This window comes from Herpailurus yagouaroundi, unplaced genomic scaffold, assembly GCF_014898765.1.
Source record: "Herpailurus yagouaroundi ecotype Mexico unplaced genomic scaffold, PumYag 250, whole genome shotgun sequence".
In the NCBI taxonomy this organism is placed as follows: Eukaryota; Metazoa; Chordata; class Mammalia; order Carnivora; family Felidae; genus Herpailurus; species Herpailurus yagouaroundi.
The window spans coordinates 1,300,781-1,325,688 of record NW_024412467.1 but is presented as its reverse complement, the minus strand read 5'-3'; the positions used below and the strand labels follow the sequence as shown (position 1 = coordinate 1,325,688).

General features: G+C 50.2%; 2 protein-coding genes and 1 long non-coding RNA gene across 8 annotated transcripts in view; 2 read left to right on the top strand and 1 right to left on the bottom strand.

Annotated features, from left to right (window-relative positions):
• Positions 1 to 24,908, top strand: part of LOC121020328 (histone H2B type 1-A) — a 448,453-nt gene that overhangs the window by 181,257 nt on the left and 242,288 nt on the right. The gene's annotated exons all lie outside the window — the stretch shown is intronic.
• Positions 1,240 to 12,874, top strand: TRIM38 (tripartite motif containing 38). Of its 2 annotated transcripts, XM_040460316.1 has the most exons (7): positions 1,240 to 1,480; positions 3,256 to 3,799; positions 5,704 to 5,799; positions 7,705 to 7,935; positions 9,178 to 9,200; positions 9,296 to 9,408; positions 12,199 to 12,874. In XM_040460316.1, the coding sequence occupies exons 2-7, from the start codon at positions 3,389 to 3,391 to the stop codon at positions 12,720 to 12,722; spliced, it is 1,398 nt and encodes a 465-aa protein (XP_040316250.1). In that variant the 5' UTR covers positions 1,240 to 1,480; positions 3,256 to 3,388; the 3' UTR covers positions 12,723 to 12,874. The 2 variants fall into 2 exon arrangements, with proteins under 2 accessions (XP_040316250.1, XP_040316249.1); XM_040460315.1 differs by lacking the exon at positions 7,705 to 7,935 and having other exon boundaries at positions 1,431 to 1,480.
• Positions 15,696 to 18,612, bottom strand: LOC121020335 (uncharacterized). 4 transcript variants are annotated; one of them, XR_005786072.1, is made up of 4 exons: positions 18,497 to 18,612; positions 17,088 to 17,299; positions 16,876 to 16,986; positions 15,696 to 15,839 (listed from the first exon to the last, which is right to left on the bottom strand). It is a non-coding gene; the product is annotated as an uncharacterized LOC121020335 (long non-coding RNA). The 4 variants fall into 4 exon arrangements; XR_005786071.1 differs by lacking the exon at positions 18,497 to 18,612 and adding an exon at positions 18,369 to 18,486; XR_005786073.1 differs by lacking the exon at positions 18,497 to 18,612 and adding an exon at positions 18,016 to 18,362 and having other exon boundaries at positions 17,088 to 17,204.

The following is a 24,908-nucleotide window of genomic DNA, read 5'->3' as shown; positions in this document are numbered from 1 at the left end:
TGTATCACACACCATCGCATGCCCCATAACACGTGTCACACACGCACGCCTACCACACATACGCGCATAGAGACGTATGGCACCCAAGACAGACTCTGTCAGCGCGTTGTTGCTTTGACCTTGCTGTTATTTGTGTTAGCGGCAGTTTGTTTTCGTTTTGGCATCCTCTGAGAGGACCAGCTTGGGAAGAGCTCTGCCTGGGTCCACAGTCACGTCCACGGCGGTGAAAGTCATGGCGATCTGCGAGGACCCGCCATGGGGCCAGGGGTTCAGGACCTCAGTCCTCAGCCCCGTCCGTGTGCCGGTCACTTCGGGGGCAGATACGTCCCGCGCTGGGCGCGGGGCCCGCCACCACCAGACGCGCCATCGGGGCCCGAAGAGCCACTGGGTGGCAAATGGGCGGGAGTGTCTGTGAAGGGTCCAGAGGACACAGAGAGACTCCCGTCCGGGAAGGGAAGAGAGGAGCCCGTTTCACGGTTTGGGACCCACGGGGCCGCGGCTGGGCGAGCTCTGTGTCCCCGAGGGCGTCTCCTACTGCGGAGAAGGGCGGTGTCGGAGTCCCGTCCAGCGGCGCGGAGGAGGAAAATGGGACACCGAGCGGGACGGAGACGCACGGGGCGTGCTTGGCCGACGCCGTGACCCCGAGAGACGCCGCTGCTGTCGCCACCCCTCCCCGCCGCGCCCCTCGCCAGTTACAGAACCGTGCGCGGCCCCAAACCGGCACAGACGTCGGCCCCGAAGGCTGGTGAATCCTAAAGCCGGTGGTGGCAAACGTGGACCGATCTGAGTCAGTCTGGGAACGGACGCTCCGCGGGCTTCCCGAGCTGAGATGCTCCGGTGCTAAGGTCACAAAATAGTTGACGGGGTTATTAATCTGCCCCGCCTTTTTATGGCTGTGACAGAGGTATTCTGTGCTAAGATCCGGGCGATACTCCCCTCCTCCCGGGACCCCCGCGGCCCTCCTCTTCCTCCTCTCGGGACCCCTGCGGTCCTTCTCCTCCTGCTTCCGGGACCCCGCGGACATCCTTTCCCCTCCTCCTCCCCCGGGGACCCCGCGCGGCACTCCTCCTCCTTCCCCTCCTCCTCTCCCTCCTCCTCGTCCTCGTCCTCCTCCTCCTCCTCCCGGGACTCCGCGGCCCTCCTCCTCCTCCACTTCCTCCCGAGACCCCGCGGCTCTCCTCCTCCTCCTTCCCCTCCTCCTCCTCTTCCTCCCAGGACCCCGCGGCCCTCCTCCTCCCCCTCCCCCTCCTCCTGGGACTCCGCCGCCCTCTTCCCCCTCTCCCTCCTCCTCCCGGGACTCGGCGGCCCGCTTCCTCCCGGACCTCGCGGGCGCCGCCCCAGACCTCCTTCCGGGACCTCCGGGCCCGCCTCCCACAGCAGTTTCGTTTCAGAGCCCGCGGTCGGCGAAACCGGACGTCGGGAGGCGGCGGCGGCGGCGGCGGCGGCCCGGGCTGGGCGGGCGTCCGCTGCGGGGGAAGCAGGTGGGACAGGGCGTCGGCACGGGGGCCTGGGATGCGCGCGCGCGTGTGAGTGTGAGCGAGCGTGCGAGTGAGCGGGGGGGGGGGGGGGGGGGGGGGGGGGCGGCCCCCACCCCCCAACCCCGCCCCCCGGGCGGCCCCCCTTCCCGGCCCCCGCCCGGGGTCTCCCGGGTCGGCGGGCGGGGGCGGGGGGGGGGGGGGGGGGGCCCGGGGAGGGGAGCGCCTTCCCCCGTGCGGGCGGGCCCCGCGTGTGCCGGCGGAGAGCACCCCATCCCCACCCCTGCCGGGGCGCTGAGGTCCCCAGAGGAATTCCTCGGTGACTACGAGAGACGGTCCCGGCACCTTGAGCGGCACCCCCGTTCTCGGTTATGTTACTGTCAAAGGAAAGGCCCCCCTCGGGGCGTCCCCGCCGCTCTGCTCCCCGCAGACGCGCGGAAGCGGGAAGCGGGGAACGGAGCGAGGTCCCCAGCCGCGCCGCGGTGGGCGCGGGGTCGCCCCCTCTGCTCCTGGTCACGCCTCCCCGTCCGGTGTCCTCCTCCCCGCCCCGTCTGCTTCCCGCCTCCCCCTACACCCCCGCTTCTGCGGAGCCCCTGCGCTCCAGTCACCCCGAGACGCAGGCCCCGGCCTGGAGAAGACACAGCCCGCTCCCTAATTCTGCAGGAGCTCTGCCCCCCATGACAACACCTCTCCCAGCTCCTTCTAGTTCTTTTCCCTCAGGCTGAGAGGACTCCGGAAAGGACACATCGGTTCTTCTCCTTGTCTTGTTTACTTTCATTATGGGTCCTGGTTGGGGCTCCCGGAGACTCTGTTAACCCGCTGTCTTTTGTTCCTTGTGGGACTGAGTGCGGTGGGGTGGGGCGAAGGAGGGGGAGTGGCAGCGGGGAAGGGTAGAGTCACATTGGATGACCTCCATGGAATCCTTCATAGACCACCCAGTTACCTCGGTGTTCCTACCAGTCCCAAAGAAATAGTTCTGGGAATAGTGACTCTGGATGTTTCCTAGAGCAGGAAAGAGTATCACGCTCCCTCCCTGACTTCTCTGTTGCTGCAGGAAACCTTCCTTGTCCTCTGTCAGTGTTTGCTGGAAGGAAACTTTCTGCAGTGACAGAGTGTTGCCTATGTGCTCCTGTGTAGCCACCAGTCACCGCAGCTGTTAAACGACTGAAATGTGGGTGGCCTGCTTGAGAAGCTGAATTTTTAAGTTTTATTTAATTTTCACGAATGTAAATGTAAGCGGCCACACGTGATAGTCACTCCTGTTTGGCACAACATAGCAACATTTGTTTGAAAAATTCTTAATGTTTATTTATTTTAAAAAGAAAATTTTTTAATGTTTATTTTTGAGAGAGAGAGAGAGACAGAGTGCATGCTGGGGAGGGGCAGAGAGAGAGGGAGACACAGAATCGGAAGCAGGCTCCAGGCTCCGAGCTGTCAGCACAGAGCCCGACACGGGGCTCGAACCCATGAACCCTGAGATCATGACCTGGGCCGAAGTCGGACGCCCAACCAACTGAGCCACCCAGGCGCCCCTAACGTTTATTTACTTTTGAGAGACAGAGCGCAAGTGGGACAGAGGCAGAGAGAGAGGGAGACGCAGAATCCCAAGCAGGCTCGGAAGCAGGCTCCAGGCTCCGAGCTGTCAGCACAGAGCCCGCCACGAGGCTCGAACCCATGAACCGTGAGCCAAAGTCGGTTGCTTGACCCACCGAGCCACCCAGGTGCCCCCAACGCAGCTACATTTTACGTATCGTCTAAATTCCAATCCGTTTCTTCTCTCGAGAGAGGAGACTCCAAGGCGCGTGGAGGCCAGCGCAGGGCACCGCGCCGAGGCTCGGGCTACGTGTACTTCCATCCCTGTGGATTTTCATCTCTGCCTCTCGATCCGGTATTGGAGCCTGTCAGGCAGAGCCATGGCCTCCCCCATAGTCACCAAGAAGATGAAGGAGGAAGTCACCTGCGCTATCTGCCTGCTCCTGATGGCAGAGCCCGTGAGCATCAGCTGTGGGCACAGCTACTGCAGACAGTGCATCAACGACTTCCTGAAGAACCTACACCAGGAGGAGCCGTCGCTCAATGTGTTTTCCTGTCCCCACTGCCGGGCTCCGTTTCGCATGGCCAGCGTCCGGCCCAACAAGCACCTGGGAAATCTCATCGAAGCCATCAAGGAGATGGACCAGGAAATGTCGTGTGAGGAACACGGAGAGTTCCTCCACCTGTTCTGCGAAGACGAAGGCCAGCTCATCTGCTGGCGCTGTGAGCGGTCACCGCAGCACAAAGGGCATGACACAGCTGTCATCGAGGACGTATGCCAAGGCTACAAGGTAAGCGCGTGGACCGGAGGGGCTTTGGCGAGTACCGCTCCCATGGTGCCCCCCGGGCCTGAGGTTACGAGGCCTGTAACCCGAGAAAATGACCCTGAACTACAGCTGTCATCACGTCATCAGGTCCTGTCTTTCGTGGTGTGAAAAATGGTTTATTATGGGTCCTCATTGACTCAAGTCCTGACTGTCCATCTTGACCTCCAGTGGGAAGGCCACCCTCTTGTCCCTCTCCATTCTTGCTGTGAGGCGCTTGTCCGTGCTCCAGAACGCAACGCGCTCGAACCCAGCCCCGCGTGGTTTATTGCCTCACCCCGTGTGTGTCATTTTAGCAACCACAGTGGGCGAGACTGTGATACACTCTGCACACTCGGGAAACAAAGATGCACCGCCTTTCGGGTGTCCTACAGTCTAGTAGGGAAGACACGTCAGCAAAAGAGATTGCTCGGAGTGACCTGGCTTGGGTGGTGGGGGTGGGCACCGAGTGGGAGCCGCGTCTGACGAGCCTTCTGAGAAGTGACTCCTGAAGGACAGGTAACAGTTAACCGTAGACAGAGGCCTGGAGAAAAGAGAGGGCAGGGCGTTCCAGAGAGAGGGGACCGTATGTGCAGAGGCACAGCGGGGCGTGGGATGGAGGGAAAGGCGGGTGATGGGCTGGGAAAGGAGGGTCTGGGCCCCGAACCGCAGCTTCAGCTCAGAGTCTAAATCCTAGCCCAGAGCAGTACTGGTCACTGGCGGGGAGGGGGGGGGGGGGCTTTTATTTGCAAATCGGAGGATCAGGCTGACTTTGAAAAGGACGTCTGGCCACCGATAAAGTAAAAATAGCAAGGGATAAAATTCAGATTATTCCCATAAGGAGGGGGAAATGGGACAGTTTCAAGCAAGATTTGGGACGGGGAGCTGAAGGATTTGGAAATGATTGTTCACGGAGGCTGAGGTGGACGGAGAGGTTTGGGGCAGCGCCTACGTTTCTCACTCCAAAGCAGTAGAGGCAGGCTGGCCTTTGCCACAGGGAGCGAAGGAGGGGCACAGACCTGGCACCTTATTCTCTCTCTGTCCTGCTTAGATTAGAGGAAGATTGTTGTCCCCAGTGTGGTGCTCATGGTTCCCTCCCCCATGAGGTGGAGGTGGCTTTGGAGTACGATTCCCGGGTCCCCTGGGTAGAAAGGGCACTATCGTCTTTTCCTGACAAGCTTCACAGAGCCCTTTCCTGAGAGCACTCAAGAATTAATAAGTATACTTCCTGGGTTTACAGAAGGCAGGGGCTGACCCTTGTCGTATTAGCCACAGCCAGTAATTTGGGTCAGCTTAAAATTGTTTTCCGTGAAAATGTGAGAAACTATTTTGAAAAATAACCCAAAAGCTTGATATCGATACTAAATCATTTCAGACTGGCTTCGTGGATTATCACTCTTCAGAAGATACCAGCACTACCCTCCTCCATTAGCTGTCTCCATGAACTTGAGCTGGCATCCTGGTCTTTCCTCCCCGACTCAGCACAGCACCCACAAAGTTCCCTTGTGCGTCAGACATTCTGGCATTGGTTGTGTTTGGTTCAGCACATTCTTTTATAAAATCTACCTTGAAAAGCTTTTTTAACGTTTATTTATTTTTGAGAGAGACAGAGACAGAATGCGAGTGGGGCAGGGGCAGAGAGAGAGGGAGACACAGAATCCGAAGCGGGCTCCAGGCTCCGAGCCGTCAGCCCAGAGCCCGACGCGGGGCTCGAACTCACGGACCGCGAGATCGTGACCTGAGCGGAAGTCGGGCGCCCAAGCGACCGAGCCACCCAGGCGCCCCGGTATCCAGTGTTATTCTAATAGTCCGGGAGGCCTGGGGTTCCTCTTACGTGCCTAAAGAAGAGTTGTCACATTGAATAGACTTTATTCACCCCATTTTCCCTTCAGGAAAGGCTCCAGAATGCCCAGACGAACTTGAAGCAGCTGGAAGAGGAGTGTACGAAACAGAAGGTGCTCGCAAGAAAGCAAATAAGCGAATGGAATGTAAGAATTTGGGTTCATTGATCTCAAGCTGTTTTCTACCCTAGAGCCAAGGCGCGGCGGGTGATGGGTTAAACAGGATGATCATTTATTTTCCCTAAACCAGACCAAATAAGACCCGATAAAACCCAGAGAAGAAACCGTTACATGCTTCGATGCCCGTGGTGGCCTCCCTCTGTGAGAATTTATCTCCAATCCCTTCAACTTTCCAATAGGCAGTGGCTGCAATGCCTGTGTAGGTGCGAGCCCTCCCTGCCTACGTTTCAAATTTGAGACACCCCACGGCACCTTCCTGGTTTGAAGGCCAGTCTGGCTCAGAGGCCAGTCTTTGTGAACACTGAGAGAACAGTCATTCCGGATTGACCTCCTTGACTGACTAGCTGCCCGTGATCAGAGATGCATTCCTGTACGGAAATATTTATGTAATCCGTCAACACACGGCCGAACCCCTCAGGCTGGCCGAGCGCTTTGCCTCTCTCGGGGGTCTCTTCCGATCTCTGCCCTGCTCCTTTGGGTGCGGATGCTAAACCCGCAGAGGACGCTCTCCCTTCCCTCACTTCTGGGATCTTGGGCCGCGGGGAGGATCTTGATTATAACTAATACGTACGGTGAGTGGGGCACCTGGGCGGGGCAGTCGGTTAAGCGTCGGTCTCGTGATTTCAGCTCAGCTCACGGTTTCACGGTCGTGAGATCGAGCCCTGCGCCGGGCTCCGCACTGGTGCATGGAGTCTGCTTGAGATTCTCTCTCTCCCTCTCCCTCTGCCCCACCCCTGCTTGTGCATTCTGTCTCAAGAAGAAAAAAAAAAAAGACAAAAAACACTAATATATACGGAAAACCCACCCAGGACACTTTTAGCACGACATCTCAGTCATCCAAACGCTGCTTGAATTGGGAAAGCACTGGTGGAAAGTGCAGTTCTGTATCTCCCAAAATGAAAGCCTGGTCCCACAAGATGTGTCATCTGGCTTCTGTCAGTCTACACATAACTATGATAAAATCCTTCCACCCCGACCTCCCCCTGCTGGTAGCACTGACCTTCCCTGCTGGCCTGTTGTCTTAGAGTCACGTCTCCGCGATGTTCATCTCGAGCTTTTGCTTCGGGCCATTCCCTCAGGCCCAGAAATACCTCTTTACATCCCAAATAAAAACTGGGGTTTTTTTTCCCCCCCGCTCTGTAAACCTTTAAAGCGTTTGGCTTCAGCCCTAGTTCCATGATCAAATTATCTGGCGCTCCCACCCCTCCTTCCTCCTGCATTTGGCCGAAGAAGAGAATCAATCGGGTGACTGTATAGACTTGTGACAACTCTCCCACATCTGAGAACAGCCTACAGAGGAAATTTGTGACCGTCATCCAGCTCCAGTGACTCCTGGGAAAAGGATGTCACAGTAGCTGTGAAAACTTTTCTTCCGCGTGTATGTTAAAGTGTACGTAACACAGAATTTACTGTTTTAATCCTTCGCAAGTGTACAATTCCACGGCACTAAGTATTTTCTCGTTACTGTGCAACCATCACCACTACCTAGCGGTGGGAACCACTGGTGGGAACCCCTCTCCGGAACCTTTTCATCAGCCCAAACTGAAACTCTGTGCCCACTAAACGCTCAACTCCCCATTCCTTTCTCCTCTCAGCTCTTGGTAACCACTCTCCCACTTTCTGTCTCTATGAATTTGACGAGTCTGTGTACCTCATGTAAGTGGAATCCTACAACATGTGTCCTTTTGTGTCTGGCTCATGTCACTTAGCATCACGCCTTTAAGGTTCACCCGTGTTGTAGCGTGTGTCCGAATTTCGTTCCTCGTCGAGGCTCGGTAGCATTCCGTTGCCTATCCGCCACGTTTCATCGCTTCACCCGCTGACGGGCATTTGGCTTGTTTCCGCCTTCTGAGCTTACTTTCTTGACTCTAGGAGAAGATAGAGAGTCAGAAACAAAAAATCCAGTCTGACTTCAAGAATCTTCAGAGCTTTTTGCATGAAGAGGAGAAGTCTTACCTGTGGAGACTGGAGAAAGAGAACAAGCAGACTCTGCAGAGACTGATGGATAACGAGGCCACTCTGAAACAGAAGAGCCAAGAACTCAAGAGTCACATCCTGGAACTAGAGAAGAGATGTCAGAGCTCAGCCCAGAAGTTGCTGCAGGTGGGGCCATGCGCTTGTGGGAAGGCACCCTCGGCCTGTTAAGAGAAGAAGGGTGGGGCACCTGGGTGGCTCAGTTGGTTGAGCGTCTGACTTCGGCTCAGGTCATGATCTCGCGGTCCGTGGGTCTGAGCCCCGCGTCGGGCTCCGTGCTGACCGCTCAGAGCCTGGAGCCTGCTTTGGATTTTGTGTCTCCTTCTCTGTCTGCCCCTCCCCCGCTCACGCCTTGTCTCACTCTGTTTCTCAAAAGTAAATAAATGTAAAAAAAAAAAAAAAGAGAAGAAGGGTGAGGGAGCGTGGGAAGATTGGCAAGTTGCCTGTCTCACTCAAAAGTGGCACATTGACGAGGGGAATTTAAAGGAATGTTTAGATACACCTCGGTATCTACAGGGTGGCCTTCACTAGTCTATAGGGTACCTTTATGCGAATCAGAAAACTAGACCCCCCACTGGGTGGACGTGGTGGGGTCCTTGGCCGAACAGGATCATGGGGTAACTTTTGCCACCATCCGCCTCTGTCCCATGTGCACCCTGACTGTCAAACTGCCTCCTGAAATGCTCCGCCGGGAGACTGGCGGATGTTCAAGTGGGGCAGCCAGCGCGAGTGACAGTTTTCCCTGATTTGTTTATAGAGCCCCCCACGGCCCTTATGGGGCCTTCTTTCAGCTGAATGAAAGACCCAGCCCAGTAAGGTCAACTATGCCAGGAACTGTTCGTTCCAGTTTCCGCTAATGGAATTAGAGGTTCTCCCGCTGTAAGTGGGAGACTGTACGTGACCTGCCATACCACTGGGTGATAACTGTCCCCACCATCTTCGTGGCCCATTCGCAGGGGGCTGTGCGTGGATTCGCCACGAAGGACCCTTTGTGGCAGCTGGTCTTTACTATGGGCTCGCTCTGAAAGAAATGAGGTCAAGGCAAGAAGGAAGTCTTGCAAGTCTTGCCAGCGGGCACGTGGGCAAAGCTTCTGGCCTCTTGCGTCAGCATCCCACAGGCTGTGACCCCACAGCTTTCCACGGATCTCAGCAAGGCAGAGAACAGACTCAGAGGCTGACGAACGCCCTGTCATGCCGAACATCGCAGGAGGCTGGGGTGGGGATGAGTCTATCTAGTGTCCGTCAATATCTGAGGCTGGGGTCACTCTCTTTGCTTCTTTGGAAGGAGCATTTCCGGAGAGCAGCCCGTGTGCCAATCCTCACGAAATACTCAGGTTCTCACGCTCCCTTTTTGTCTTTGTCTCTCTGTAGGACGTGAAAGAGACTTTGCGCAGGTAAGTCCTATATGAATGCGGGAGGGGAGGGCCTGGGTAGATGGAGTTGAATAGAATGTATCACTGAAGAGATTCTTGGCCTCTCCTTGTTCTAGGAGTTCGGCTGTGAAGCTGGAAACTCCAGAGGCCCATTCTTTGGAAGTTCATACTGTGTGCAGTGTTTCTGAGCTTTATTTTGATATGAAGAAGATGTTAAGGAGCTATCAAGGTATGTGAAGAATCCCGAAATGCTATGGGTGGGAGGGACCTTATGTGGTAATCACCTTCGCCACCTGTCCCCGGGCAGGCTCATAGCCAGAGAGGTCATTGAGTGACGTTTAGTGGTACTTCAGCGGAGACATAGCGTATTGGTTATCTGCACAGACCCTTCAGATTCCTGCTCTCCCATATATTGGCTGAGTCATCCCAGGCAAACAACTTCCTTGGTTTCCCCAGCTGAAAAATGAGGATGGGAAGAATTTCCACTTCCTTGGGTTGTTCATGAACCGTAAATATGTCCACGTGCGTAAAGTGCTTCGCGCAGTGCCTGGGACATAGTGTGTGTGGTTAATATTTTACTCAACTCTCAGAACCATGTAAGAAAGATAAGTAAGTGTTACGGACTTTGGCTCAAATGACTTTAGGACCGTGGCCCGGATAACACAGACGGTAAATGCTACAACCAGGATGGAAACCAAATTTTACCAAATCCAGAGCCAGAGCTTCTTGCTCTGTTGTTTCTCTCCCTCAGTGCTTTCTGTGTTTCCACGACTCTTATTTATAATTACAAAATTTAAAAAGCTCTGAAAACTGAAAAGTGTTTTAAAACTTGTTTGGCCACAAAATCAGAGCTAACCTAAAATGATTTGGCGGCTGTATAATCTCTACCGGTAAACAAATGTAGCAGCTTAAAACACCACACACGTATTATCTCACAGTGTTCGTTGGTCACAAAGCTGGGCACAGCTTAGTTGGTCTTTCGGTTAGGATCTCACAAGGCTGCAAATTAAGGTGTTGGCCAGGCTGGGTTCTCATGGAGACTAGCTAGACTGGGGAAGAATCCTCATCTAAGCTCACTCAGGTTGTTGGCAGAATTCATTGTTTTACGATCGTAGGGCTTAGGGCCCTGGCTTTTTGGGAGCTGTTGGCTAGAGACTGCCCTCGGCTTCTAGAAGGCACCCCTCAACCTCTTGCACATGGGCCTCTTAACATGGCCGATTTTATTAGTAGCATAGAGTTTATCATTAATTCTCTTAATTTTTAAATTTCTGTATTCATTCCAATTTTGCCTTCTCTCTTATTTTCTCTTTTGATAAGTCTTTTTAGAGGTATGCTTGTTGTATTAGTCTTTTCATGAAAGCTACTTTTGGCTTTTCCTTCTCCATTGCATTATTTTCATTTCATTGGTTTATTGTTTATTTGCCTTTTTTTTTTAATATTTTTTTTAACGTTTATTTATTTTTGAGACAGAGAGAGACAGAGCATGAACGGGGGAGGGGCAGAGAGAGAGGGAGACACAGAATCGGAAGCAGGCTCCAGGCTCCGAGCCATCAGCCCAGAGCCCGACGCGGGGCTCGAACCCACGGACCGCGAGATCGTGACCTGAGCTGAAGTTGGACGCTCAACCGACTGAGCCACCCAGGCGCCCCTGTTTATTTGCCTTTTTTAAAAAGAAATTCTCTTTGGGTTTCTCTGTTCTTTTTCTAATTTAAGTTGGATAGTTAGCTTCTTAATTTCCAGCTTTTTTCTTTTTCTAAAATAAACACTTAAAGGCTATAAAATTTTCCTGAAAATTCCACCTTAACCCCACTGTATAATTTTTTGTATGTAGCATTCTATTATTGTTCAAGTCCAAATATCATCATATTATGATTTAGCAGCATTTACATTTCCTATTATTTAGAATATTTTTTTAACTTAAAATTAAAAAAAACAAATGTTAACATTTTAAATTTATTTTTGCGAGACGGAGAGACAGGGCGTGAGCAGGGGAGGGGCAGAGAGAGAGAGGGAGACACAGAATCCGAAGGAGGCTCCAGGCTCCGAGCTGTCAGCACGGAGCCAGAGGCAGGGCTCAAACCCACAGACCACGAAATCATGACCTGAGCCGAAGTCAGACACTTAATCGGCTGAGCCACCCAGGTGCCCCAAGAATATTTTTTATTATCTTTATTTTATTGGTTTCTAACCGGATTGTACTGAGGTCCGAGAATATGGTCTGTGCAATATAGATTCACTGGAATGTGTTCAGACTTACTTTCTGACTAGTCTTTACTCCGTACATCTTCTATCTGTACCTGAGAAAAGTGCATAGTCTCCGTTTATTAATTGCCGAGCTTTACATATATTTATTAGGCTGGGTTTGTTGGGTTGTTCAGATCTTTCATATCTTCCCTTTTTTTGCCTGCCTGATCTATCAGTTATAGAAAACAGAGTGGTAAAATACCGCGTGATGATTGTCGACTTGTCTGTTTCTCCTTGCAATTCTGTAATTTTTGTTGTCCTGGTTAGTTCTGGTCCTTGACTTCTCCGAGTGACTGAGACGGTGATGATGCAGATGATAGTGTTCCCATTACTACCACTTACTGGGCACTTGCCCATATTCCAGGAACTGTACCGAGCATTAAGCGTACCTAAACTCATTCAGTTCCCCCACAATTCTTTGTGATAGAGATGACAATTTCTAGTTCATATGTAACAAAATTGAGTCCCGGAGAATCACTTGCCTAAGCTCTCGCCACTAGTAAGAGAGGTGCTTGGGTTCCAGCACAGGCTGCTTTAACTTAAATTAAACTGTGCTCTCACAACAAAAAATGTGCCTTTCTTTCTTTCTTTCTCTCTTTTTCTTTCTCTCTCCTTCCTTCCTCCCTTCCTTCCTCCCATTGTTCTTCCTTCCTCTCTTCCTCTCTCCCTCCATCCCTTCTTCCCTCCATCCCTCCCTCCCTCCTTTCCTTCCCTCCTTCCTTCTTTATTGACTTACCTAGTTACCTTTTTTTTTTTTTTTTTTTTTTTTTTCCAGTCAACGTGACTCTGGATCCAGACACAGCCCATCATGAGCTAATTCTGTCTGAAGATCGGAGACAAGTGACTCGTGGATGCTTCCAGGAGAATCTAGGCAATTCCTCTAGGAGATTCACTGTCTTACCCAGTATCCTGGGCTGTGAAGGCTTCACCTCAGGAAGACAGTACTTTGAAGTAGATGTAGGAGAAGGAACTGGCTGGGATTTAGGAGTTTGTTTGGAAAACGTGCATAGGGACATTGGTGTGATACAGTGCCCTCAGTCTGGATTCTGGGCCATCAGACTCTGTGTAAAGAAAGGCTACGTAGCGCTCACCTCTCCCCTAACCTCCCTTTATCTGAGGGAGCAGCCCCTGGTTGTGGGGGTTTTTCTGGACTGCGATGTCGGGGTTGTGTCCTTTTACAACATGACCGCTGGCTCCCACATCTTTACCTTCCCGAGGGCCTCCTTCTCTGATACTCTCCGGCCCTACTTCCGGGTTTATCAACATTCTCCTTTGTTCCTGCCTCCCCCAGACAAGTAAGGAAAGTAGCAAAACCTTCTGGTTTAGCTAACGTAGAAAATATCATGGAAGTCCCTTGAGGGCAGAAATTTGGTCTGTTCTTTTCACTGCTGCTGCACTTAGAACTCTGCTACGCTTGTGGCTACTTAATAAACCTGCTTTGAATGAATGGATGGACACTGCAGAAATCCACAGATGGTCAGCCTGAGCTCGAGGAAAGCAAGAGAATAGCAGTGAGCACGCACTGTCTTCTCTAGCCCCTCCGTGGGTTCAGAGCCTGGAGTTACAGGAGTCTCTGGGTGACCCACAGGGTGACCCAGGGCTCAGGGGGCCTGCGTTCTCCCGGTTTGTCGGATGCCGCGTGAACTCATGGGTGGGGAGCGAGGGAATCTGCAGTTGCGTCTGCCAGCTGCAAGGAAGAGCAGGAAAATCAAAATAGCAGGGACGCTTCTAACCGCTGACCTGGGATTAATCATCTGAGCCCTAGGCCCGGATGATGGGGCGAGTTCGGATGCCCACCGGGCCTAGCGAGCTCTGTCTGGGCAATAACCAGTGAAGTGTGAAAAGAAGAATGAAACGTGGTCTACGACGAGATGTTCCGAATGGAAAGGAGAGAAAGAATGAAAACGAATTTTCTTGGGGGACTCGGTGCACCACCTAGAAAGCCGTCTTCCTTTGTCTCATCCCTTCTCTAAAAGTCAATGGTTCCTTTGTTAAGATGCTGTAAGCCCCAGTGCCAGTCACACCTTTGAGTTCTCCGTCTCCTAGTGCTCCCATGTGTCTAGGGGAAACTCCATTTCTCCTCTACCCTCTCACCCCTACCTACTCTGGCTGTATAGTTCACTTCTCACGACAGGTGCAATGTCCTACTGTTCATTTCAATTCTGACAAGTAACTAAAGTTCAAGCAGACCCCATCGGTTGAGGGCTCAGTCCCGCAAGACTGTCCCCAGCCTCGGAGCCTGCTTGGGATTTTCTCTCTCCCTCTCTCTCTCTCTGCCCTCCCCTGCTCACACTGTCTCTGTCTCTCTCAAAATAAGTAAATAAACTTAAAAAAAAAAAAAAAAGATACATAGGATGGGGTCCAAAAACGTTCCTAGTACAGGAGCTTCTGTCCTTAATGGAGTTGGGGGTATGTCACCCAGCACGTGGACATGTTCATAACCCAGAAGCTCTCCAAACCCTGTACCTTTGGGATTTTTATGGAGGTTCCATCACAAAGGCACGATCAGCTGTTATCCGATTACCAGTCCCTCCTCCCTTCCTTTCCAGAGGGTGGGGTGGAGGGGGGGTAGGTGGGATGACGCTGGAAGTTCTAAACCATGGCTTGGTCTTTCTGGTGACCTGCCCCCGTCCTGGAGCTATCCAGCAGCCACCCAAAGCTGCTTCGTTAGAACAAGAGACGCTCCTATCACTCAGCAAGTTCCAAAGGATTTAGGAGCCCTGTGCCAGGAACTGGTGGCAGTGACCAATACATATATTTTCTATGATCTCACGACACGTTAATAACTTCTCTTTGTGTCCTATTTGTCTTTTCTTAGTCTAATTTACAGGACCCTAGTTGGAGAACGTAAGCTAGGAAGAGGAAAGTGATCCCCCTCCCCCCAAGGAACCCCAGTCGTATGTGTTCTCTGGCCCCATCGTCTGAGTGCACGGACCTACTTCTGGAGCCTCAGACCCACGGGATATTTGAGAGACCACACCTTCGTGCAGGATAAGTCACTAAGTCGTCTCTACCTCTAGGTGTCCTGCAGTCCTGTCTTATCCATAAGTGTAGTCTTTCCCCAGCGGAAGAGAGTACTCTGCTCAGAGAAGTCTATACCGTGAAACACTTAGACTGCTGAATAGGAAAGAACGATGATAAACATTCAGCTAAGACCTTTTTTTTAATTAACAAAACAAACCTTTGGAAGCCATAAGGGCAATAGAGATAAGATGAGAAACTGATTCAGGTGCAGGCAAGTTCCAGAAAGAAAACGAAGTTCTGCTCGTCCTTAAGGGGAAAAATGCTTACCATACTGGATAAATCCTGGACTATTCAAATGCAGAGTTTTAAAAAAGAAAACAGGAAGTAAAATGGAACCAAGAGAGCATATGCAGGAAATCCTAGCTTTGAGAGTAATTTGAAGAATTGCGTGCAAATAAATTTGAAGATTTTGAGAAATTACTTTTTAAAAGAAATCGAATGACCTGATTCAAGAAGGGGAATGAAAATCAAAACAGATTAATACATGCAAATGGCATTCAGGAAGTTACAGAATCCCAATTAAATACACGGAAACAAAACAGATAAAGAGCAGATGATTTTATGGCTACTTCCCCCCCCCCCGCCCCCCCAAAGGACTAGCAACGCATTGCTATTGGGAGATTAGATTGAGTTCTGTTGACTAGACAACCCAAAATGATAGTGGCTGAAAGAGGTTCATGTCTCTCCCATACAAAAACAGTCCAGATGTAGAAGTCCAGGAAATCCAGAAAGTCCGGGGCCGGTCTGGAAACTCCACAGATGTGCCAGGTTCCTGTTAGCAGCCCTTCCCCCACCGCTGGGATCTAAGCCGGCTACAGCTCCAGCCATCTCACCTGCATTCCAAGCTGTGGGACGGAGAAGGGAACATGGAAGTAAAGGGCATGCATGCGACAGCTATTTTTGACGTAGCTTCCTAAAACCTACCGTACAACTTTCTGCTTGCGTTGTCTCAGCCAGAACTTAGTCTAAGACCTCACCTAGGGAACTGAGAAATAGCCTCGTTCTTCAAGGCGGCCGGCTAACATTCCGAGATTCTCACGCCAAGGAAGTAAGGGAGATTCGACATTGAGGTAGATGACAACGTCACCACATGCAGATATTAAACTGTTCTAGTTAGTGGATTAAAAAAAAAAAAAAAAGCCTACAAACTCATTGACATAAAAACTTGACAAAGATACCCCCACCGCCACCAAGGAAATGAAATCTGATAACTGTCTCAGACAGCTATCACAAAATACTACAGGCTGGGTGACTTAAACGGAAAACATTTATTTTTCACACTTCTGGAGGCTGAGAAATCCAAGAGCAAGAAGCTGGGCTGATTGGGTTCCAGGTGAGAACCCTCTTCCTTGTTTGCACTGCACAAACCAGACTCACGCTCCGCTTTTGTACCTGGAAAGAGATGACACGAAGGACCCGTGGGCTGTCGTGGCTGTAAAAGACTAAGTCAAGGCCATTCACTGAATGCGTGTCAATTTCTGCCTCCAGCCACCCCCAGACTTGGTTGCTTAAAACTGCTACCAGTGATTACACTTACAATACACTTAACCTCCACGGGCTGGAGGTTCTTGTAGCCAGGGCTGCAGGTGGCTGAACCCGGTCCTGCCTTCTCCTGTGTCTGTAACACCTGAAGAGTCAGCGGGCCCTGCCTGGTCCAGGATGGGCTCACCCATGAGTCCGGAGGTTGGCAGGCTATTGCCTGGAGTCCCTCCTCCTCTCGGCAGATAAGCTCAGCCTCTTTCACATGGTTGCTCAGGTTATGAGAGAACCAAGAGCGGACCAGGTTGCAATGCACCTGGCTCTTTTCAAGCATCTGCTTCGGTGACATTTGTGAAATCACTTGGCCAAGCCCAGATCCAAGGGAGAGACAAATACATTCCACCTCTTGACGGGAGAAGCTTCAACGTTACGAATACAAAAGCAGACAAACACGTGGGATGAGATACATTTGGGGCAAATTTTGCAATCTCTCATAAGAAACTTGTGGCTTAAAGTCTCAGCAACTAGGGGCGCCTGGGTGGCTCCATCGGCTAAGCGTCCGACTTCAGCTCAGGTCATGATCTCAGGGTTCCCGGGTTCGAGCCCCGTGTCAGGCTCTCTGCTGACAGCTCAGAGTCTGGAACCTGTTACAGATTCTGTGTCTCCCTCTTTCTCTGCCTCTCCCCCACTCACACTCTGTCTCTCTCTCAACAACAACAAAAAAAAGTGTCAACATTGAAACTAAGGGAGGGAGGGAGGGAGATTCAGACACCCTGAGTCCTTGGCATGTGGCAGATTCAGGCCTAGCTTCTCCCTGGAGACCAGGTCTATCAGAACTCTCCACATCAGTAATTGCACTCTCTCTGCCCACAGACAGCCTCGGGCCCTGGGCCTCTGTGTCACCTGATCCTCACCCCCCACCTCTCTTAGCCCCGCACCTCATGCCCACCTGTATGGCCAGCCTGCTTCTCCCGACTCCCAGGGAAGGAAAGACTCATCAGGCAGCTGGACGTAGACAAGCGGGAAACTCCAAAGACCTTTCATCCCAATTCCCTTCTTCCTGGGAGTAAGGGAGACAGGGAAGTGTTGTTTAGGAAGGTGTTTGATGAGCATGTTAACGAGCATGCGGTCAAGAGAATCAGTCAGGCTGCTTGAATTTACCCTGGGCGTCTCTGGACAAGTGAAAAGGGTCCCTCCCGTGCTAATCTAGGAGTCAGGCGTCTCTTCACTGCAGTGCACAGGCAGGGCTCTCAGTCCTCAGAACTCATTCCGGCATGTCTGGAGGCGGGGGTTCCGGAGACAACGGCCAAGAAAGAATTCTTGAGACGTTTCTGGTGCAAAAAGGTGATTTCATTATAGCACAGGGACAGGACCTGGGGACAGGAAAGAGCTGCCCTAGGATTGTGAGGAGTGACTGATTCCATAAGATTTTCTTTCCCATGGAGGTGGGGGGCCCAGGGAAGTGAGTCTACAGGTTTCTGGGGATGGTGTTTTTCTTGTAAATGACTAAGACAGTTGCAAACTGACGAAGAGTCATGTCCCGTGTCCCGCATGACCGTGATCTCTAGCAGTTAACCATTTGTTTTTCCCTTCCGTTTGTTTTTGGGCACCGGGGGCGCCTGAGGAATGTCACACAGACCCCACTCCAGAGGAGGCGGTGTAGGGTGTCAGCTTGTGCTCTGCCTTTGTTTCCCTTTTGCTCCCTCATCAGCTCTGCTTCCCACCTGCCTTGCGTCTCAGCCTGTGTCTCTTTTCTCCAATCTGAGGACGGGCCTGATGTTTCTTTGACATCTCGGTGCCAATCCTAAATGCCTGCTTTAGTTTACTGGACACCCGGGGTCCATAAAATATATCAAGTGAAGTTTAAAAATAGAAAATTCCCCCCCTCTATGGGACAGATCTATGTCTGATTTTATTTACCAGAGGATACGTGAGGCCACCTTTCTGGGTCTCCCTTTCCTGGAGAGTAATACGGGGCCCTAATCCCAGGCTGTTGTGAGAAGTGCTCAGGTACAGAACACCAGCTGTGTAACACAACAGATTGGGTTTTTCTGTTAATTTAACAATTGCAAAGCACTTTCCTATTGACCTGCTAAAGACGAATTCTTGGACCGCCATCATGTAATCTTTGCGGGACCCTGGGTAATTCAACCCCTTCTCTGGGCCTCCATCACTCCAGAAAAAGTCCTAATTCAGTTGTAGAGACGACAAAGAAAAGCATTCACTACTGTGGGGGACTCGGCCCAGATCGGTGGTTCTCAACGCCTGCAGCCCACGGTGTGATCTGGAGAGCTTTTTCCCGACACACCTAAGCCGGCCTGCCCCGGGCAAATCACAAAGGGATGTGAGCCCGGGGAGCCCAGGCCCAGGGTTGACATCTTGAGCTCCTATAGTGACACTGAAGGGGCCTCTCCCCCGGAGGGATCATTTCTTTGGTCTTACCCAGGTCCCCCCACCCCAGGAGCCACAGGGATGGTGGAGCACCCCCTTCTCTCCTGAGGCCTGTTCTGGGGGAGTTCAAGGTCCCACCCGCCATCACCCCTTCCCCTCGAGCCTGTCGTGTGCGCCACCCGCGGGGCGGGCAGGCGCCCGAGCCCGGCCCGCAGGACCGGCCCCTCCACGCCGGCGCTCCTCGGCGCAGACTCCACCGCCGTCCGGAGCGGGGGAGACCTCGCGAGACCGGATTCCGAGTCCGCGGCCGCGGCGCAGCGTCCGCCCCTCCGAGCCCTGCCCCGCCCACCGCGCCGGCCCCGCCCCCTTCAGCCGCCCGCCGGCGGCTTCTGCCGCCTCGCGGCGCCCTGGGAATCTCCCGGCCGCTCCCGGTTTTCCTCGTTTCCTTCAGTGGGCGAGCGCTCCCGCAAAGGAGCTGATCCTGGGGGAGTCTTCAGGGGATGCAGATGGAGACCCCGGGTCTGAGGCGGGCGGAGCGGAAAGGTGTGAGGCGAGTAAAGAGACCCCCGCAGGGTGGGGTGGGCCGGGAACCACCGACCCCTCCTAGCCTTGTCCTGGGGGGGCTGCAGTCGCCGGGCTTTCCGGAGAAAGCCTGCCAACGGAACAGTACAAAACTACCTGCGCACCCAACCCCCAGATCTTAAGACGCTTCCGTGCTGCGGCGTCTAACCTACCTGAATCCTGACACTGTAGAGTACTTCTCCGCAGTGTGCATAGTTTTTCACCCTCCCAGTGAGAGACTCTCAAATTCCAAGTTGTTAAGTGCTGCCAGATACTCTTCCTGGTGGCTTCAGCATCTAGAGTCCTGCACCAGCTGGAGAGTTCTTACGTCCCCTGAAGCCGTCAGCGCTTGCTTCTATCTAGCTTTATAATTTGTGCCAAGTAGGGAGTAAAATGACACCTCATTGTGTTACCTGTCCATTTTGAGGAGTTGTAAATCTCTAAATGGTTGTTAGCATTTCCGTTTTTTCATCTGTATTCTACCAGATGATACCGTTTGTCGATTTCTCTGTTGAGTCAGTTACATGTTTTTGTTGATTTCTCAGATGTTGATATAGTTTAGCTGTTAACTCTTTTCTTGGTTTTTGATATTGCAAGTATCTTCTCACAAACACTGTAACTGTGTCATAGATTCTTAATTGAACTGGAAGCCTGAAGTTTAACGTAATCAAAAGTATTAATTTAATTCTGATCAATGCCAATGGAATTTCCTTCAAGTATTCATGTGTTTGTTTGTTTGTTTACTGTTTATTTCAAACCTCAGAGTTTACCCTACACTCTTCGGCATTTAATTTAATTCAACTGGATGCCACCTTTGTAGGCGATGGAGGGTTGGGATCCAGTTTATTTTTGTCATTCAGTGAGTTTTCCCAGCACCATCTACAGACTATCTGTTCTTTCCCCATTGACATGCTTTGCCTCCTTTTCATACGTTCAGCCCCTGCAGCCACCCACGTCTCTCTCCGAGCTCTTATCTTCCGGTGTCTTATATTTCTTCCTCTCTTGCAAACGGGGCCGCAGCTTACATTCTAGTACACATCCCTGTGCATATGTACAAGAATGTTTTCCAGGGCGTATACCAAGAAGGAAAATTGTTGGGTGTTAGGGGATGCACACTTTCAACTGGACTCCGGACTGCCAAGTTGCCATGCGTTTTTTCCCCACATTCCTGCCGTTGAGGGTGTGAAATGATATCTCACTGTTGTTTTAATTTGCATTTACTTGCTTTTTGCAAATTACCTGTCATTTTGTAGTTTCCTCAGTTGTCTGCTGGTATATCTTTGTCCAGTATTCTTTTTGGGTTGTTTTTCTTACCTGGTTAATTTTTAAGAGGTTTTTATGAATTTTGGGTTCTAATTCTTAGTGAGGTAACAAAGAGTTTCTATGAGTATATTGTTTGTCCTTTAATTGTGATTAGAATGGATCTTGCCCTCTAGAAAATGTTAATTGCGGAGTGTTCAAGTTAAATACCATATTCCTTAATCATTTTTTGGTTTTGTATCTGATTTAAGAAACTCTGCCCTTCCCCTGCGGTCATAAGTATTCTTATTTTCTACTAAAAATTTCAAAGATTTTCTTTTCTAATCTGTATCTTTATTGGATCTGGAATAGATCCAATAGGAGTAGAACTATAATTTCCTTTTGGTTCTATATGAAAGGCAATTACTCAGCCTGAGTTCTCAGTCTCTCTCCACCAACTTTTAGTATTACTTCTGCTGTACGCTGTGCGTGGCACCATTTCTGGGCTTTTCTTTTATTGTACTGATTTCCTTGTGTATTTCTGAATCAGAGCTCTCTCCTCCGTTGGGGAAAGTAAATAGTCCTGCCAACAAAAGACACCTCCTCCCCCTCCCCGAAGGTCGGGGCCTCGTAAACACACCATCAGCAGGGAAGGCTGATGTGGCATGGTTAGAGATTGGACTTCTCACTGTGACCTCACCCAGGATTCAGCTAGTGTAATCCTTCCACCCCAGTTGTTCAGCGACTTAGCAGGAGCCTTAATCTGTATAAAAGCCCCGTACGTGTGTGCTTGGTGGGGAGAGTGAGGGAGTGAAGCGGGGACAATCCTGTTCTCCGGATCTTCACATCCATGTGGTCTCGGAGGTGGAATCTCATCATGAAGGGTCGCCGTTTTCAGTTTTATTTGTTTAAACGTTAAGTATCTTCTTTAGAAATTGAAGCGTCACTAAGGCTTAACATATAATATGTTTACACCCCCATATGAGTGAGTTTATCTGATAGCTTTTAGGTGATAGATAAACCAGGGCCTTTTGAAAAAAACCAGAATGATGAAATATGGAAGGACTGAGCAGCCTCTATCAGGAAGGGCAACTTTAAAACTATAGGCTAAAATAAAATTTAGAGGTTGTTTTTGATTTTAATTAATCGTGCCATTATTTCTCCTCTTTAATTTCCATGTATATGTATTTATGAGTTGATTATAGTATTTTCAGTGTTTCCTGTGCTTAATTATCCTGGTAATTGTCACCCACCCCATTCCAGCCAAGAATCTACTTAATAAGAAATCAACTTTATTGAGGAATCATTGATACACAACAAAATGCACCTGTATTAATTATATGATATACTAAAATTTATATACCCGTGTAGTTAGCGTCCTAATCAAGATACAGAATATTTCCATCAACCAGACAGTTTCCATGTGCCCCTTTGTACACAGTCCCCCGTCCCCCAGCCAACCACTGATCTGCTTTCGGTTAATAGCTTGGTTTTTCCATTCCGAAGATTTCATATGAATGGAATTTACATCTTGTATTCTTGTATCTGCTTTATTTTTCTCCATCTGTTTTTGAGATTCATCCATGTCATCGCACACGTCCCATCTTGTTCCCTTTTATTGCCGTGTGTCATTATATGGATACATGACATTAATTTATCTAGTCACCTGTTGACGGGCGTTTGGGTTGTTTGTAATCTATGAAATTGTGAAAAAAAACGAGATGTTTGTCTACGAGTCATGGTGTGGACATGTTTTCATTTCTCTTGGATGGAATCGCTGGGCTGTAGAAGGTGTTCGTTTAACTGTATAAGAACAGCCATACTGTCTTTCCAGAGCGGTCGTGCCATCGTCCCCTTTGTTCCACAATGTGTGGGGGTACTGGTTCCTGCATACCCTTGCTCACACCAGATCAGCATTTTTCATTTGGGGCATCCTGTCAGGTGTCAAGTGGTGTCTCATTGTGATTTTGACCTTGTATTTCTGTAATAACTAATAATGTTTAGAATCTCTTCATGCACTATGGAAAGTACCATGTGCTACATCTCTTGAAAACTTACTTTTCTTTTTCTTTTTCTTTTCTTTTTTTTTTTTTTTTTTTTTTGCATTTTGTCTTCCTGAATGGTAAGTTTCTTTCTATTTTCTGGGTACAAGTCCTCTGCCAGACAGATGGATTACACATATTTTCTTTCAGTCCGTGGTCTCTCTTTTCATTGTCTTAACTGTTTTTTGAAGGACACAGATTTTTACTTTTAATGAGGTAAAGTTGTCATTTTATCATTAATGGTTCACGGGGTTTTTGTACTTTTTAAGTTTATTTTATTTTGGTGAGTGGTGGGGCAGAGAGAGAGAGAGAGGGAGAGAGAGAATCCCAAGCAGGCTCTGCACTGTCACCCTGGAGCCCGACGCGAGCTCACAAACCATGAGATCGTGAGTGACCTGAGCCAAAATCAGGAGTTGGACACTTAACCGACTGAGCTACCCAGGCGCCCCTTTTTTTTTTTTTTCTTTTGTATTTTTAAGAAATCTTTGCCTATCCTGAAGTATTGAAGATTTTCTTCTATGTTTTCTTTTAGAAGTTATGTAATTTTTATTTTTACATTAAGTCTGTGATCCATTTGAAGTGTAAGAGTTAAGAGTTTTTCTCCCCTTCAGGGATATCTAGTGGTTTGAGAACCATTTGTTGAAAAGATTGTTCCTCCCCTATTGACTAGCCTTGGCCCTTTGTCAAAATCAATTGACTGTAGATGTTTGGAACTATTTCCCGGTACTCTGTTCTGTTCCATTGGTCTTTCTCTCTATCCTTCTACAAGTACATACTGACATACTGTCTTGACTACTACAGCTTTTTAATGAAATCTTAAAATTAGAGAGTAGTAAGTCCTTAGACTTTTCTTCTTCTTTTTTTTTAAAGATTGATTTGGCTGGGGCGCCTGGGTGGCGTAGTCGGTTAAGCGTCCGACTTCAGCCAGGTCACGATATCGCGGTCCGTGAGTTCGAGACCCACGTCAGGCTCTGGGCTGATGGCTCAGAGCCTGGAGCCTGTTTCCGATTCTGTGTCTCCCTCTCTCTCTGCCCCTCCCCCGTTCATGCTCTGTCTCTCTCTGTCCCAAAAATAAATAAACGTTGAAAAAAAAAATTAAAAAAAAAAAAAATAAAGATTGATTTGGCTGTCTCTGGCCCTTGGCATTTCCGTGTGAATTTAGAATCAGATTGCCAGTTTCTCCCCACCCCCCCAAAAGCGCCAGCCGCGTTTTTTTATTGGGATTGTATTAAAGCTATTATATCAGTTTGGAGAGAATTGAAGTTTCTCCCATTTATTTAGGTCTTACTGAATTGATGTCAGAGGAGCATAAGGGAACTTTCTGGAGTGACAGAAATATTCGGTATCTTGGTTAGGGAAACAAGGGAACATACATTTGTCAAAACTCATCACGCTGAACATTTAAATTCTGTGTACTGTATGCAAGGAACTGCAACGAAGTTGATCTAAAAAGTAGTAACAAAAATGACCTCTGTTATTCCACTTTTCTTTCATTCACGTGATTCACAATCGTCAGAATCATTTGACTGACCCAGTCCTTTGCTGAAGGTTCTGCGTTGGTTCGTTACTGTCTCACTTACCCAACACTGCCCCAATCCAGGGGTAAATGCTGGCCTCGGTGACATGGCAGGACGGGGAGATGGGTGTACGGAGTGACAGCAGAGCATCTGAGTCCGAAACCATTGCATGTCTCCTGCAATCTCTTTCCTCTTTTTAAAAAAAAATTTTTTAGGGGCGCCTGGGTGGCGCAGTCGGTTAAGCGTCCGACTTCAACCAGGTCACGATCTCGCGGTCCGTGAGTTCGAGCCCCGCGTCGGGCTCTGGGCTGATGGCTCGGAGCCTGGAGCCTGTTTCCGATTCTGTGTCTCCCTCTCTCTCTGCCCCTCGCCGGTTCATGCTCTGTCTCTCTCTGTCCCAAAAATAAATAAACGTTGAAAAAAAAAATTAAAAAAAAAATTTTTTTTAATGTTTATTTATTTTTGAGAGAGAGAGAGACAGAGCACCAGCAGGGGAGGGGAGGGGCAGAGAGAGAGGGAGACACAGAATCCGAAGCAGGCTCCAGGCTCTGAGCTGTCAGCCCAGAGCCCGACGCGGGGCTCAAACTCACGGACCGTGAGATCACGACCTGGGCCGAAGTCGGACGCTTAACTGACTGAGCCACCCAGGCGCCGCAGTCTCTTTCCTCTTTTACCTGGACCAGACAGTCGGCTAAAGCCTTGCATCCTTACCTTGTTCCTTTCTGGTCACCGTCCATAATGTCACCTTCTGACAGTCCTCCCCATAGTCTGCCTGGTGCCTCCTCCCCTGAGGCCCCGGGTGCTGAAGATCACCCCCTTTACCATGCGCAAGCCCACGGCGCCTGTGGCGGGCCGGGGTGCGGGAAGGAAATGCCCTCTGCCTGGCCGTGGCCCAGCCTTGACCCACTTGGAACTCTCTGGCAGTGTTGCGTCTTAAGGAGGTCTCTCCTGGGATTGTGGCTGGGTTCATAGTTGGCACCAACCCCCTCCTCACACCGGCCGTCACACACTCCTCCGCTTCTCTCTGTGTTTGCCACTTATCAGGCGCTAGTCTACCCCAGGACCTTGGCCCTATTTGTGGAGAAGACAGAGCCATCCGTAGGAACTGCACCAGCATGGAATCCGATTGATTTACCGTTCTATCCTGCCGAAATGCGGGAGACAAGGTGGTGAGAGTTTTGTCTTCACCAGTGGGAGGGCTTTGTTTGTTTTAGGAGCTGGAAGACAGAAAC